General features: G+C 35.3%; 1 protein-coding gene across 1 annotated transcript; it reads left to right on the top strand.

Moving 5' to 3' along the window:
• Positions 1 to 5,312: 5,312 nt before the first annotated feature.
• Positions 5,313 to 5,498, top strand: K441DRAFT_581494 (uncharacterized protein; the record flags this gene model as incomplete). Its single annotated transcript, XM_067644413.1, has 1 exon — positions 5,313 to 5,498. A coding segment is annotated over one exon (186 nt), but the record flags the coding sequence as incomplete, so codon positions are not given.
• Between the last annotated feature and the right edge of the window lie 8,274 nt (positions 5,499 to 13,772).

Genomic DNA, 13,772 nt, shown 5'->3' with positions numbered 1-13,772 from the left:
GCCTATTGCTTCTACCCTATAGGGCGCTTACACTCTTCTAGTTTTCCTCTAATAGGGCAGCTAGGGAAACTAGCTGGTCTTAAGTTTAAGGGAATTCTTAATAGTTGGTAATAGCAACCCGTAGCTCTAGCCGTAGCTTCGCGAATAGATATATTATTAGATGCTTTATATTATAAGGAGGGTTTATTTACGCTTTTAAGGAGGTTAGGTAAGCAGCAAACTCATTTACTAGTTAATTAGTTTGCTATATTACCCTTAAATAGGTTAGGGCTATATAGAGTTCTTAATTAATAGGACTTTTAATCTGGTTAAGTAGGAATTCTATAAGCTCCTCCTAGGTAAACTGCGTGTTTAGGTGGTTATCTTTATACTACAGCTAAAGGGTTCGGTTGGTCCCCTTTATATATTATATAGTAAACGCAACTTTAGTATCCTTATCCGCGAAGCCGTCGTACTCTAAGCGGAACGCTAGCTTTAAGCTATTATAGAAGTCTTAGTGCTCTTATATAGTCTTGCCATAATATAGAGCAATCTTCTTTATTTTAACGGCCCGTTTTAATAAAGCGCCTATTATATTAGTAGCCTTCTACTTAAGGTTTAGACGTATTTGGCTACTATCTAAGTACTCTAATAGGATAGTTTAAGGTTATAGATCTGGGTTAGGAATAGGAGTTAACGTTACCTCGCCGCGTTAACGCCGTCTTAGTACTTCCACCTCTTCCCTAAGTAAGTATAGTTTTCTTTACTCTAGGAGTTGTAGCTTCTCGTTTTCTAGCCGTTGTATTTCTTTCTATATATCCCCTTTATCTATAGCTTCCGGTTCTATTTAGGACAATATAGGTTCGCCTATATTATCCTAGGGCTAATCCCTAGGCTTAGTAGTACGCACTACGCTAGTACGCCCGCGTCTCGCTATTAGGTTAATAGGCTGCGATATAATTAATAAATATAGGTCGTCTTCTTAACAGAGGGTTACTGCTATGTAGTCGTGGCCTTCGCAGACCGCTGTGTTGTTAGGCCACTACCCCTAAAAAGGGATGAGAATTTAGTACTGTTAGGACGCTAAGGTCCTTAGGGTATGTAGTAATATAACAACAGTAACGGGATATAAAGAGTATCTGGTTCTTAATGAAGTAGAACTATAAAACTAAATTCTGCTATTCTCTAATATGGGGCGACTACGTTTTATAGGCGCCTTGCCTGCGCCTCGCCTACGCTAAGCCGGTTATAGCTAGTGCGTCTCTATGGCCTAATAAGTAATAGGGCGGTTCTCCTTATCTGTAGATTGTACGTAGAGTTACTATATTATTATTGCGGGTTAAGGCGTAGTAGATAGTGTAAAAGTAGACGTAGTTGTAGAATAAGGTATAATAGATAATATAAAGGTAGAGGTAGTTAGTGTACCAGTTAGTTGGGTTGCGGTAGCTTTAGCTTATTATTACTTCTTTAAGGTACCCTCTGTTATGTATACCTTAATTAATCTTAATAGCGTCGGTCCGTACTTATTATTAGCTAATTTAATTATCTCTCTACTCTATTTAGTTTAGTCTTCTTCTTATACTATATTGTATAAAGACTAAGGGAGTGTTTTATTTTGTTTATAGTTAATATTAACCTATACTCCTTTAATATTTAGGCAGTTATATAATTACTAAAGCTAGTATAAGGGGATTTATATAAAGATATTAACCGTAAAGTCCTTAAAATCTCCCTGGAATAATTCCTAGAGTGTTAAGTTAAGCTAGTTATATATCTCTGTATATAGGTACATCTTATATTATAGGTAGTTAGTTAGTTTATCTTTAGAGGCTTTTATTAGGTTAATCCTATTTTCCTATTTAGCTACTTCTTCCTCCTAATCTTTCTCTATTCCTAATATCTTGTTTATTATATATTGTTTAAGTAAGTAAGGGTAAAGGTAAGGGTGTTTAAAAGGTAAAGGTAGGGGAACGGTTAAGGAGGCGGTTAAGAAGGCGGTTGAGGAAATGGTTTAAGTTAATTAAGTAGGGTAAAGTGCTCTACGTAGTAGTCTTCTAAAATAAATAGAACAAGATGTCTAGAAGTCGTTGTAAATACCAGATAAGTACTCCTAGGTGGTTTCTCTTCTTCTCTTTAACTAAAATAGGCTGATATAAAAGGTAGATAAGTATAACTATCTTCCAATCTACTATAAGGTGGACAGTATAACTATCTTCTAAGCTATCTACGTGTTTTCTAATCTATACGCGCTTACTAATTAGTATTAGTATTATGGGAGGGTGCGACCTCTCTAAGATAGGAAAGTCACAGTGCCGTCGGTCGGTTAGTCGGTCGGTCAGTCAGTTAGTCAGTTAGTTAGTAAGAAAGAAAGAAAAGAGTGTATTTCCGGTAACTGGTAGAGTTGTAATATATATAATAGAGGAAAGAAGGAAGGAAGCCGAAGGCTCTATAAATACAGAAAAATGCCAAGGCACTAGGCGTCGTCTAATCTACACTACCACAGTATGCTTTAATAACGTGCAGAATATATATATCACAATAATATGTACTATACGGTGTTATAGATAGATATTGTCTTTTTAATACGAAGAAGGGTAAGGAACTTAAGGTTCCTTACTACGCTAGTGCCGCGGTGACACGTGACGGCAACTTGCCTTACGTAACGGCAACTTGCCACACGTGGCGGCAATTTACCTCCTATTGCAATGCAATATATTCTAGCTACAGTTGTAGATGCCGCCAAAGTGGTAAAAGTAAGTTATTTATAAGTAACTTTAATACGATAAACACTCCTATTCTTTCGTTATATAGCGTAATATTAGTAAAATTAGTAGAGCCACTGGATTTTAAAAGGTGAGTAAGTTCTAATAAGAGATACAATATGTATTTGTTTGCTAGATATACTAACTAAATTAGTAGAAGAGAACGCTTTATTATTAATTATAGAAGACCTTCTTTAGGCTAGCGTGCTATACCACACTATCCGGTATTATATTTTTAATAGTAATAATATTTATAGGGCTATAGCCTAGAATCTTCTACTTTTATATAGCGAGGAATAGTATATAAGCGTTATAGACTAGTTTCTTAACCTTCTTAGTTAGCTAATGTCATGGCACTGACCTAATACGTTATTATAACTTAGTGTTGTTATAACACGAGCACAGACCTAACCCCTAAGCGACGTGTATATATACCGCCTCACCTCCTATATAGATCCTTACACGACATCGTTTGTCAATAATATACAGTCACCTCGTACCTCGTACCTTAACAGTCAGCACGTACTATAACAGCTAATACTAAGTAAAAGTTAATTAGAGGAGAGCTAGGACTTGTAGGATAATTTAAATGTTTCTCTACTTATTAAATAAAGGCTACTTATATGTTTCTGCTAACCTAGCCGTTATATATTTTTCTTAAAAATTCTATAAATGCGCTAAAGTAAGGGAGAAAAATAAGAGCTCTTATAATTTTAAGAGTCTACTACATTATATAACTATATACAACTTATATTAAATAGATTAATTCTAAATAGATATGGAAATATATATAGGAAGGACGTGGTTTAATTAAATGTTTAGAGCCTTAGTCCTATTAGTTAAAGCTAAAGTTAAGAGGTAATATGGTGGAAATAAATAAGTAGGGCTTATTATAAGAAGCGAGTTAATTGGCCACGTATATTTGTATTTAAAATAGGTATAGTAGGAGCTAAACCTGTAAATAAATAGATATATAACTTTAGGCTGCAGCACTATTTTAATAGAATGATATTTAACTCGTTTTTAGTATATAGTTTAGGCTTTTATATAGTGACCGAAAGTGGCCAGTCCTAGTAGGCTAGCTTTATTTAGTAGTACAAAGCGGGGACTACAAAATGGGTTAGACGCTCCCCCTATTAGTATATCTATTAGAATAAGCGAGCCCTAAAGAGTATATAGGGGCTAAGTTATTTTGCTTACCTAACTAGCAGGGGGGGAGGCATATAACCATTTTATAGTCCCCCCTTATAGCTTAATTTTACTTTAAGTAATACTAATCCTAATAACGGCTTAGGATTGCACTTATATCTCTAGCTCTCTCTTCTTTAATTATACGCTATACTAGTCTGCCGTCCCGTTACTCTTTTATTAACTCTATATAATAAGTCTTAGAAGGTCCTAATCTATACCCCTAAGATCCTAAATAGCGTAGTTTTTAATAAGCGAAAATCCAGCCAATAAAATATTGGTATTTGTTAATATTTGCAGTACAGTAAAGCCGCGTTTTAACGTTCTCTTGGTACACCGTTCTTCTACGGTATAACGGTCAATAGCCATGAACAGTTGATTTTACTATGAGGTTTATAAGGCTTACGTTCAAATTTGATACGCCGTTATGTTCAAAGCTCTCTCATACAAGAACGGTATAGCGCGAGATATTTTGGTGTTGAAAACCCTATTTTTAGAAGCATTAACCCTTACTCTTAAGCCTATAAACCAGCACGGCAGCCATTAATATTTATTAATTTAACACCCCTCTTGCCCTATATAATGGCGAAGCGTAAGGATAACCCTAAGCGCCTCCGCCGCTATGGTGTTTTAGAGCGTAAAAGGCAGCAAATCCGGGTATACTGCCGCGAGAACCCTAGAAAACCTTAGAGAGACACTGCTCGCTTTTTTACTAATTAATTTTAACGCCTTATTTGACAGTCTATTATATCAGACTCTTTAAAGCCTAAATATAAGTACCTTAATTCACTAGTCCTTTAACGCGGCAAGGAGGGCTTTAAGAGGCGTAGAGCTCCTAACAATCCTAACCTTAAAGAAGCGCTATTTAAATGGCAATAGCGGATGCAGGCCGCTAATATACTCGTTACCGGCGACTTTATTTAGGCTATAGCAATAAAGCTTTAGAATACAATGGCGTGTTATTAGGGTTAACAACAGCCTAGCTTCTTAAGCGGTTAGGTTAATAACTTTAAGAAAAGGAATTAAATATTAAGACGGAAACTATATAGTAAGGCTAGGTTAGCAGATATAGAGGGCGCTAAAAAGCGCATATAGGAGCTTAGGGTTATGGTAGATGCGTACCTAAATTAAGACGTCTACAATATGGATAAGGTAGGGCTTTTCTATAAGGCCACGCCGGATATAGGACTTGTAACTATAGGGTAATTAGGCACCAAAAAGCAGAAGGAGTGTATTATAACCGTCTACTGCAGCAACGCAGACGGCAGCTATATTGTACCCCTATGGATCATTAGAAGAGCAAAGAATCCTTAATATTTTGGCACGCAGCGTAGCAACCTTAGGGGCCTTAACTTCGCCTAGAGGTTTAACAAAAAGGCCTAGATAACGGCGTTAATATTCCTTAATTATATTAAGTGGTTTAATGGCTTAATAGGCGGCAGGAAGGTCCTCCTACTTATTAATTCCGCTCCTGGCTATACTAGGGGTATGTTTACAATATTAGAGCGCGCTAGCTTGCTTAACACTAGGGTTAAATTCCTACCTAAAAATGTTACCTCTCTCTATTAGCCTTTAGATTAGGGTATAATTCGAACCTTTAAAGCCTATTACCACCGCTACTGGCTATCCTATATGGTAAATTAGGTGGAACAAGATAGGAACCCCCTTAAGATAATAAACGTACTTAGGGCCGTTTAGTGGGCTATTGCAGTATGGTATAAAATTAGCCCTTAAACCGTAATGAATTGCTTTACGCATTTAACGATATTTAGACCCCGTAAGGGCCCCTAGGGTATGCTAAGCGGGTATAGCGAGCCTTAGCTTGAGGCCGAACTAAAGGTGTATTTACAGCAGCTTAGCCAAGTAGGGCAAATTAGGCAATTAATTCCTATTAGGGACTTCATTAATATAAATAGGGAGGACGCTTTAATAGAGCCTAAGGCCTCTACATTATAGGAAGCAATTAAGGCCTTAATTGTCGCTTTATATGACGCGCCAGATAATAAAGAAAGCGATGAGGAGGTTAAGCCATAAGTTATTAAGCTTGATGAGGCTTTAAATGCACTAAAGCGCCTTAAGCTCTATAAGGGGCAGTAAGAGGGTGGTGATGAGACTCTAATTACAGCTCTTATAAAGGTAGAGAGAGTAATTTGAGGCCGTTAAGCTGCGCGAGTAAGGCAGATAACTATTACGAGCTTCTTTAAGTAGTTATGGATAGAGAGAAGAGTTGATTTAGCTCCTTGCAGCGATTAATAAGTGAGCTCGCAATATAACGTTTCCATACGGCATAACGTTCAAACCCCCTACTACCGAGCTGAACGGTATAACGAGGTTTTACTGTATTAATATTAAAATATTGGCAATAATTTAGAGAAAATTATTAGTATAGATTAGCAGTTTTATAATATAGTTATATAATAGCGCGCCTTTATACAATCTTTTAATATTAACCCTTTACTTTAACTAACTTTACCTTACTAATAATAATAATAATAGTAATAATAATATATATATATTATCTAGGGAGATTATATAAAGCTAATATTAACTTAGGGCTCTTATTCTCTATAACGCTGCCGCCGCTACTACTGCCTTTACTGGCGCTAATACTAACCCTATCCTTATTATAGGATAATATAGTTTATAAGTGAGCTAGCAATATAAGCGAGCTAGTAACCCTACTAACTTTTTATAACGCGTTACCTTTTTACTACTATAGGTCTACTAGCTACTATTTAATTGCCTTATAATGAAGTAAATGTTAGTATGCTTTAACAACGTGCAGAATACATATATTACAATGATATATACTATACGGTGTTATAGATAGATCTTGTCTTTTTAATACAAAGAAGGGTGAGGAACTTAAGGTTCCTTACTACGCTAGTGCCGCGGCGACACGTGATGGCAACTTGCCTTATATAACGGCAACTTGCCACATATAATGGCAGCTTGCTACNCATGACGGCAATTTACCTCCTATTGCAATGCAACATATTCTAGCTACATTGGGAGTACTTTTAAAACGCGAAGAATTAGTATTATAAAAATCCGTATATATACTTCTTCTTCCTTCCTTACTTCCTTGCCCTATGCTTTTAAACTAGTGCTATTACTAGTAGCACGTTCTACCTATTCTACTATCTTTAACTTAATTTGGTTTGTGTTAATAAGTCGCTTAAGGGCTAATAATGGTTTGCTTTTAGTTATAGCGTCTATAGGGTTGCTGTCTCCATCAATCCACTTAACCTTAGCTATTTCGCGTCTTTTATATAACTGGTGTAGGCATATAATATTAATTATAAGTCTCTTCTCTTGTGTAGTTCCTAGCTTAATAAGGCATTTATAAATTAACTTAGAATCAGTATAAAGGATAAGCGGTAGGCTAATGTTAAGTTACAATTCGACTATGGCCTTAATTGCAGCGCCGATGTTAAAACTATAGGCTATAGCATGTAATTCGGAGGCTAGTACACTTCTAGTGATTCTTTTGCACTTGACTAAGGACTAGTAGACGATGTTTGCCTTATTTAATAAGTCTGCTAGTATTAGGATATATCCAATCTGTAATAAGAAGTCCTTATTATTTATAAATAAGGAATTAGTGAATATAAGTAGTTATAATGTTTCTATGTTGAGTTTAATAAAGCTTAAACCTCTTATTGGGTTCTCAATTTGCCACTAAATCCTCTTATTAAGCAGTTTTGCGTCTTTCTTATTAGGGTTAATTACTTAGGCAGCATAGGATAAATTAAAAGAGGCTTTAGGTTGGCATACGGACGCAATATAGGCTCCTCTTGCTTATTAGGCGATATATTGGTCCTTGGGTATAAGTACTATACAGATAGTACCTCTGGAGCTAGTTGTTATAACAGCTTCCTTAATATTAACAAGGGTTAAGTTCTAGTATTAGCGCTCCTATATAAGCGTAATTACATAATCCTATTATTGGATAATACCTCCATTAAACTTAATTGGGTGCTCCGGCGTAAGTTGCTCGCGTTCCTTAGTTAGGAATTTGGCTTTTTTAATCTTCTCCTATTCTAAAGCTGCAAAAACTAGGTTGGCCAATAGGAGGGTATTATTAGTCTATAGACCAACTATTCCGAAGTTTATAGGGTTATTAAGGTAAAGTAGGCAGGGGTTATAAGTGGATTGGTTTATGTTTAGTTCTTTAATATAGTGGTTATAGTAAGTCTTAAACTAATAATTGCCTGCCTTAGGAATGCCGTATAAAGGTCTAATAACCTTTAGGATTATACCTTATAAGACTCTAAATGCTATACTAAGTTTAAGAGGTGCTCTAATATAAAAGTCTTAATTTAGTTTCGTAGCTAATTATATATAAGCCTATAAAATATCTTATAAGTAGAGATGTTTACCATTATTCTAAGTTATAGCTGTAATACAGAGGATAAGGCGTTAGCTGACTTATTAAATTGTAGGTGATTGGGTTAGTACGAGGTCTTTCTCTAGGTCGTTATATACCTATATAATTAGTCTTAACTTCTTAAAGGCTTTATTAGTGCTAGGGTTCTTAATCTCGTTAACAAATCTAGAGTTAAATACTCTATTACTTTGCGGTATATCTTTAGGGTTAACCAGTTTAAAAACTCCTTTCTTAAGTAATCCCTTAATTTCCTTCTAGCGTAATACTACAAACTAATTAGAATTTATAAGTTAATTATTATCCTCATCTTGTAGATATATTAAGATATTCGCGGTATTCGCTTTAATAGGGTACTTATGTGGTCTACCTCTTCCACACTTAACAGGTTAAGGTCCAGGCTTAGTTTAAGGTAGGGGTTTAGGTTTAGTTTAAGGTAGGGGTTCAGGCTTAGTTTAGGGTAGTTCGCTTTTATCATCTTCTAGCTACGTATCCTTTGTAATCTCAGGGTCTACTAAATATGGTTTCACAACCGTGCTGCGGAAGTTAGTGGGTCTATAGGGGAGTTATATAGTATAGGTCTTATTTTTAATACTAAGTAGGTTATACGGACCAGACCAGTAACTACCAATACGGGTGAGTTAAGTGGTAGTTTATGAATCGCGGTTATCTTGGGTCTATTGCGCATATTAAGGGCATTTACCACTTAGCGCTTAGCTCTAAGCTTCTTAACTTCTTCTATAGCCTTTTTAAGAGCTATTGCTCGTTATGTAACCGTAGGATTAGGTGCGTCGGATTTCACTATACGTGGGTAAGCTCCAAATACTAGTAAGGTGGGTATGAGACCGTCAGGGCCTGCGGAATCGTTGATTGCTTTGAAAGCTATTTATAGGGCTATGTCCTTACTAATGTCCGGTAGTTCTGTGGTAATGATATGGTATATGCGACGGAGGGGGCCATAGTAGCGTTCTACCATTCCGACTAAATTATGGGCTTTGACAGGTACGCTTCTTATAGTTGTTCCAAATATTATAGCGTATTATTTGAATTCCTTACTTATAAAGTTCTTGCCTGCATTATATATAATAATATCAGGGGGTCCTAGGTATATGTTGATCTAGTATATTCGTAATACGTCCTATATATATTTGGCGCTAATATTTTACAGCTATCTACCAGTTTAAAATCGTGTTCCTTTATTAACAATATATAGAAGAGGAGCGCTATTAATATACATAATATTAACTATAATTAAATAGTTAAAATTAATATTATTATATAAGGTAAATCTGAATCTACCAGGCGACTTTCCATATTTTTGATAATAGTGGCAGTAGCGTATAAGATAATCTAAGATCTTACTATTAATATTATGTCCTAAGCGTTTAAGTATTCATATAAGACGCTTAACTAAAGGGTGGCCAAAACGGCGATATAGTCGTTTTAATTCTACGTCGGTAAGGTAGTAGGGGTTTTGTTTAAAGGACTTAATTAAATAAGTATATAGGGATGTATTCTAAAGTAGGAAAGGGTAGCCAAAGCGATATACAATGGGTACTTCGCTCCGAGGGGTAATTAGCATATTTTTTAGGTTGTTATAGTATACTTATAGGTGGTTTATATCTGCCAAGCAAAGCAAAAATAGGGTGTCGACCTTAACAATATAAAACTCAATTATGCTAATTAGGGTAGTTACTTTAGCTAATCTAATTGATAAGGTTAATCTAATGCCGAACTATACGTTAACCATGCCTTATATGGTAGTATTAAGCTATACATCAGTATTAAGTCTCTGAAATGCCAAGAATTGGCCATATCCTGCTATGGATCGTTTAGATGCTCCTATGTTAATTATTATGCCTATAAACTTATCTACAGTATAGCGAGACGTAGATATAGTTGCATTGTAGGTAAAGGAGTCTTAGTTAGTTATAAGAGGTTTTATATTGTCTATAGTTATAACCAAATAGCTAAAGGCTTTATCAGCTAGGGTAGCGGCCATAGAAATCGCTTTCTGCTATTCCACTTGGCCGAGGGAGGTATAGTAGTAATCAATATTTAGTTATAAGTTCTTATCAGTTGCCTCATAACTTACATTAATAGTTAGTGCTTAAAAAGCTTCCTTAAGCTCTTCTTCTAAGTTGGTATCGTTATCCTTATAATCTATAATATATTAGTTAAGTTATTTCTCAAATTAGTTGTTAAATTTGCTAAACCTGTCTCTATTAGCAGTTCTAAACTTAGCTTTAGACTCTTCTTACTCCTCCTTAGTATATCTCTATAAGCGATATCCTTCCCTATTACATATAAAGTAACGTAGTTTCTTTCGGTTGCGGTTATACGGAGGGTTATTACGGTTACTATAGTTATAGTTATTATCTCTTTTATAGAACCGTCGGTCTATAAAGAAGGCTTATATCTTCTCCGTATGCTCTTTCTTATATGCTATAATAGACGATTAAAGTTTATTAATAAGGGCTCTAAGGTTATCCGGTAGGTTAGAGACTGTATATCTATATACTGGTATTCCCTAGCAAGAAGTAACGATTTTATTATAAAGGAAGTCTATAGTTTATAAGGTAGGTCTAAGGCCATGCTATAGTTAATAAAGTCTATAGATTAACAATTGGAGACATTTGCTTATTAACTTGTCTATATTTCCTACTATTACTTTTATAAGTATAATGGTGTTCCACTCGTCTAGGTTCTTATGTTAAAATCCTAGTCCTTTAAAGAAATTCCAAAGGTGCTCGCAAGTTTTGGCAAATAGTAGGTGGGATAGTTAGTTTGTGTAGAAGTGGTCTAAAGCTAGTCCTTTTAGCATAGTAGGGAATGCCTTAAGGTAGGCTTCTTGGGGTACGTCCGCTTAATTACAGATATTATAGAATATTATTAATTTATAGTTAAGGCTTTCGTTCATGCCACCGTATTTCTACTCCTCTATATATATCTTAGCTGCATTCACAATTTCCTTACTATAGCCGGTTACAGTAATAGGGCGGTTCTCCTTATCTGTAGATTATACGTGGAGTTACTATATTATTATTACGGGTTAAGGCATAGCAGATAGTATAAAAGTAGACATAGTTATAGATTAAGGTATAATAGATAGTGTAAAGGTAGAGGTAGTCGGTATACCAATTAGTTAGGTTATAGTAGTTTTAGCTTATTATTACTCCTCTAAGGTACCCTCTATTATATATACCTTAATCAATCTTAATAGCGTCGGTCCGTACTTATTATTAGCTAATTTAATTATCTCTTTACTCTATTTAGTTTGGTTTTCTTCTTATACTATATTATATAAAGACTAAGGGAGTGTTTTATTTTATTTATGGTTAATATTAACCTATACTCCTCTAATATTTAGGCAATTATATAGTTACTAAAGCCAGTATAAGGGGATTTATGTAAAGATATCAACCGTAAAGTCCTTAAAATCTCCCTGGAATAATTTTTAGAGTGTTAAGTCTAGCTAGTTATATATCTCTATGTATAGGTACATCTTACATCGTAGGTAGTTAGTTAGGTCGTCCTTAGAGGCTTCCATTAGGTTAATTCTATCTTCCCATTTAGCTGCTTCTTCCTCCTAGTCTTTCTCTGTTCCTAATATCTTATATCTTATATATTATTTAGGTAGGTAAGGGTGTTCGTAGGGTAAAGGTAGGGGAGCGGTTAAGGAGGCGGTTAAGGAGGTTTAAGGGGGCGGTTGAGTAGGATAAGGTATTTTACGCAGTGGTCCTCTGGAATAGATAGAACGAGATATCTAGAAGTTGTTATAGATACCAGATAAGTACTTTTAGGTAGTTTCTCTTCTTCTCTTTAACTGAAATAGGCTGATATAAAAGGTAGATAAGTATAACTATCTTCTAATCTACTGCAAGGTGGACAGTATAACTGTCTTCTAAGCTATCTACGTGTTTCCTAATCTATACGCGCTTACTAATTAGTATTAGTATGCTTTAACAACATGTAGAATATATATATTACAATAATATGTACTATACGGTGTTGTAGATGGATCTTGTCTTTTTAATACGAAGAAGGGTGAGGAACTTAAGGTTCCTTACCACGCTAGTGCCGCGGCGACATGTGATGGCAACTTGCCTCACATAACGGCAACTTGCCACACGTAACGGCAGCTTGCCGCACGTGACGGCAATTTGCCTCCTATTGCAATGCAACATATTCTAGCTACAGTAAATATTAACATTACTATTTAAGCTATTAATTAAGACTAAATCTAATGCGAATACCGCGCTGCCTTAATGTATAACGTCCCCTAATTAATACTCTATAACTAACGCGCCGGAATTACTATATAACGCAATTATAAGCCTAATTTAAAGAAACTTATAAAGCTAGGAGAGGAGGTGATTGTAAGGTATATACTAGAGCTAAATTCGCGAGGATTTGCGCCTATACTAGGTGCTATAAGATATAGTAGATAAGCTGCTTACTAAGCGCGGCACTAGCTACGTTAGTAAGTAGTGGCCTAAAAACTTTGTTAATTAAACAGATAGCCTTATAACACGATTTAACTAACCCTATAATTAATAGCAAGCTCTATATAAGGATCCTAAGGTTATTAAGCCCTAGTTTAAGCTTATAACGCGCACTAAGGTTATATATAGTATCTGCGACGAGGATATATATAACTTTAATAAGAGTAGCTTTATAATGGGCAAGATATTATTATAGTTAGTTATTACTAGCTTAGAGCGACGTAGTAGGCTAAAGGGGATTTAGCCAGGTAATTATAAGTAGGTTATAGTAATTTAGGGAATTAATACTGCTGGGTAGGTAAACCCGCCCTTTATTATCTTTATAGGTAAATACTACCTCTTTACCTAGTATTAGGAGAATATACTACGCGACTAGGCTATTACTATAAGTAAAAACGGCTAGACTACTAATAAGCTTAGAGTTAACTAGCTAAAGCACTTTATTACGTATATAAAGGATTATAGAGTAGGCGCGTGGTAGCTGCTTATTATTAACGGCTATAAGAGCTATAACTTGCTTAAATTCTAGGAGCTCTGTAAGGAGAATAAAATCTATACTCTCTATATGCCGCCTTATTTATCACACCTCTTACAGCCGCTTAACGTTAGCTGTTTCTCGCCATTAAAGTGTATATATAGAGCTTAGATTAGCAGCCTAATCCGTAGTAGTATTAACCATATTATAAAGCTTAAATTCTTACTAGCCTTTTACGCAGCCTATTAACAGTTAATTATAAAGGATAATATCTGCGTAAGCTTTAGAGGCGCTGGCCTAGTCCTATATAATCTAGATATAATACTCTTAAAGCTTAATATAAGGCCTTATACGCCGCCACTACTAGCTATATTAGAGGCTTTATAGGAGTCTTAAATATTAAGCAACGCGCGCAAGCTAGGCGCTTAGTTTTTTTTTTTTTTTTTTTTTTTTAGGTCCGTTGTATTATACTACGT

This window comes from Cenococcum geophilum (genome assembly GCF_001692895.1).
Source record: "Cenococcum geophilum 1.58 unplaced genomic scaffold K441scaffold_51, whole genome shotgun sequence".
NCBI lineage: Eukaryota > Fungi > Ascomycota > Dothideomycetes > Gloniales > Gloniaceae > Cenococcum > Cenococcum geophilum.
Note: the sequence above shows the minus strand (reverse complement) of the source record. Positions and strands in the feature narration are given on the sequence as shown.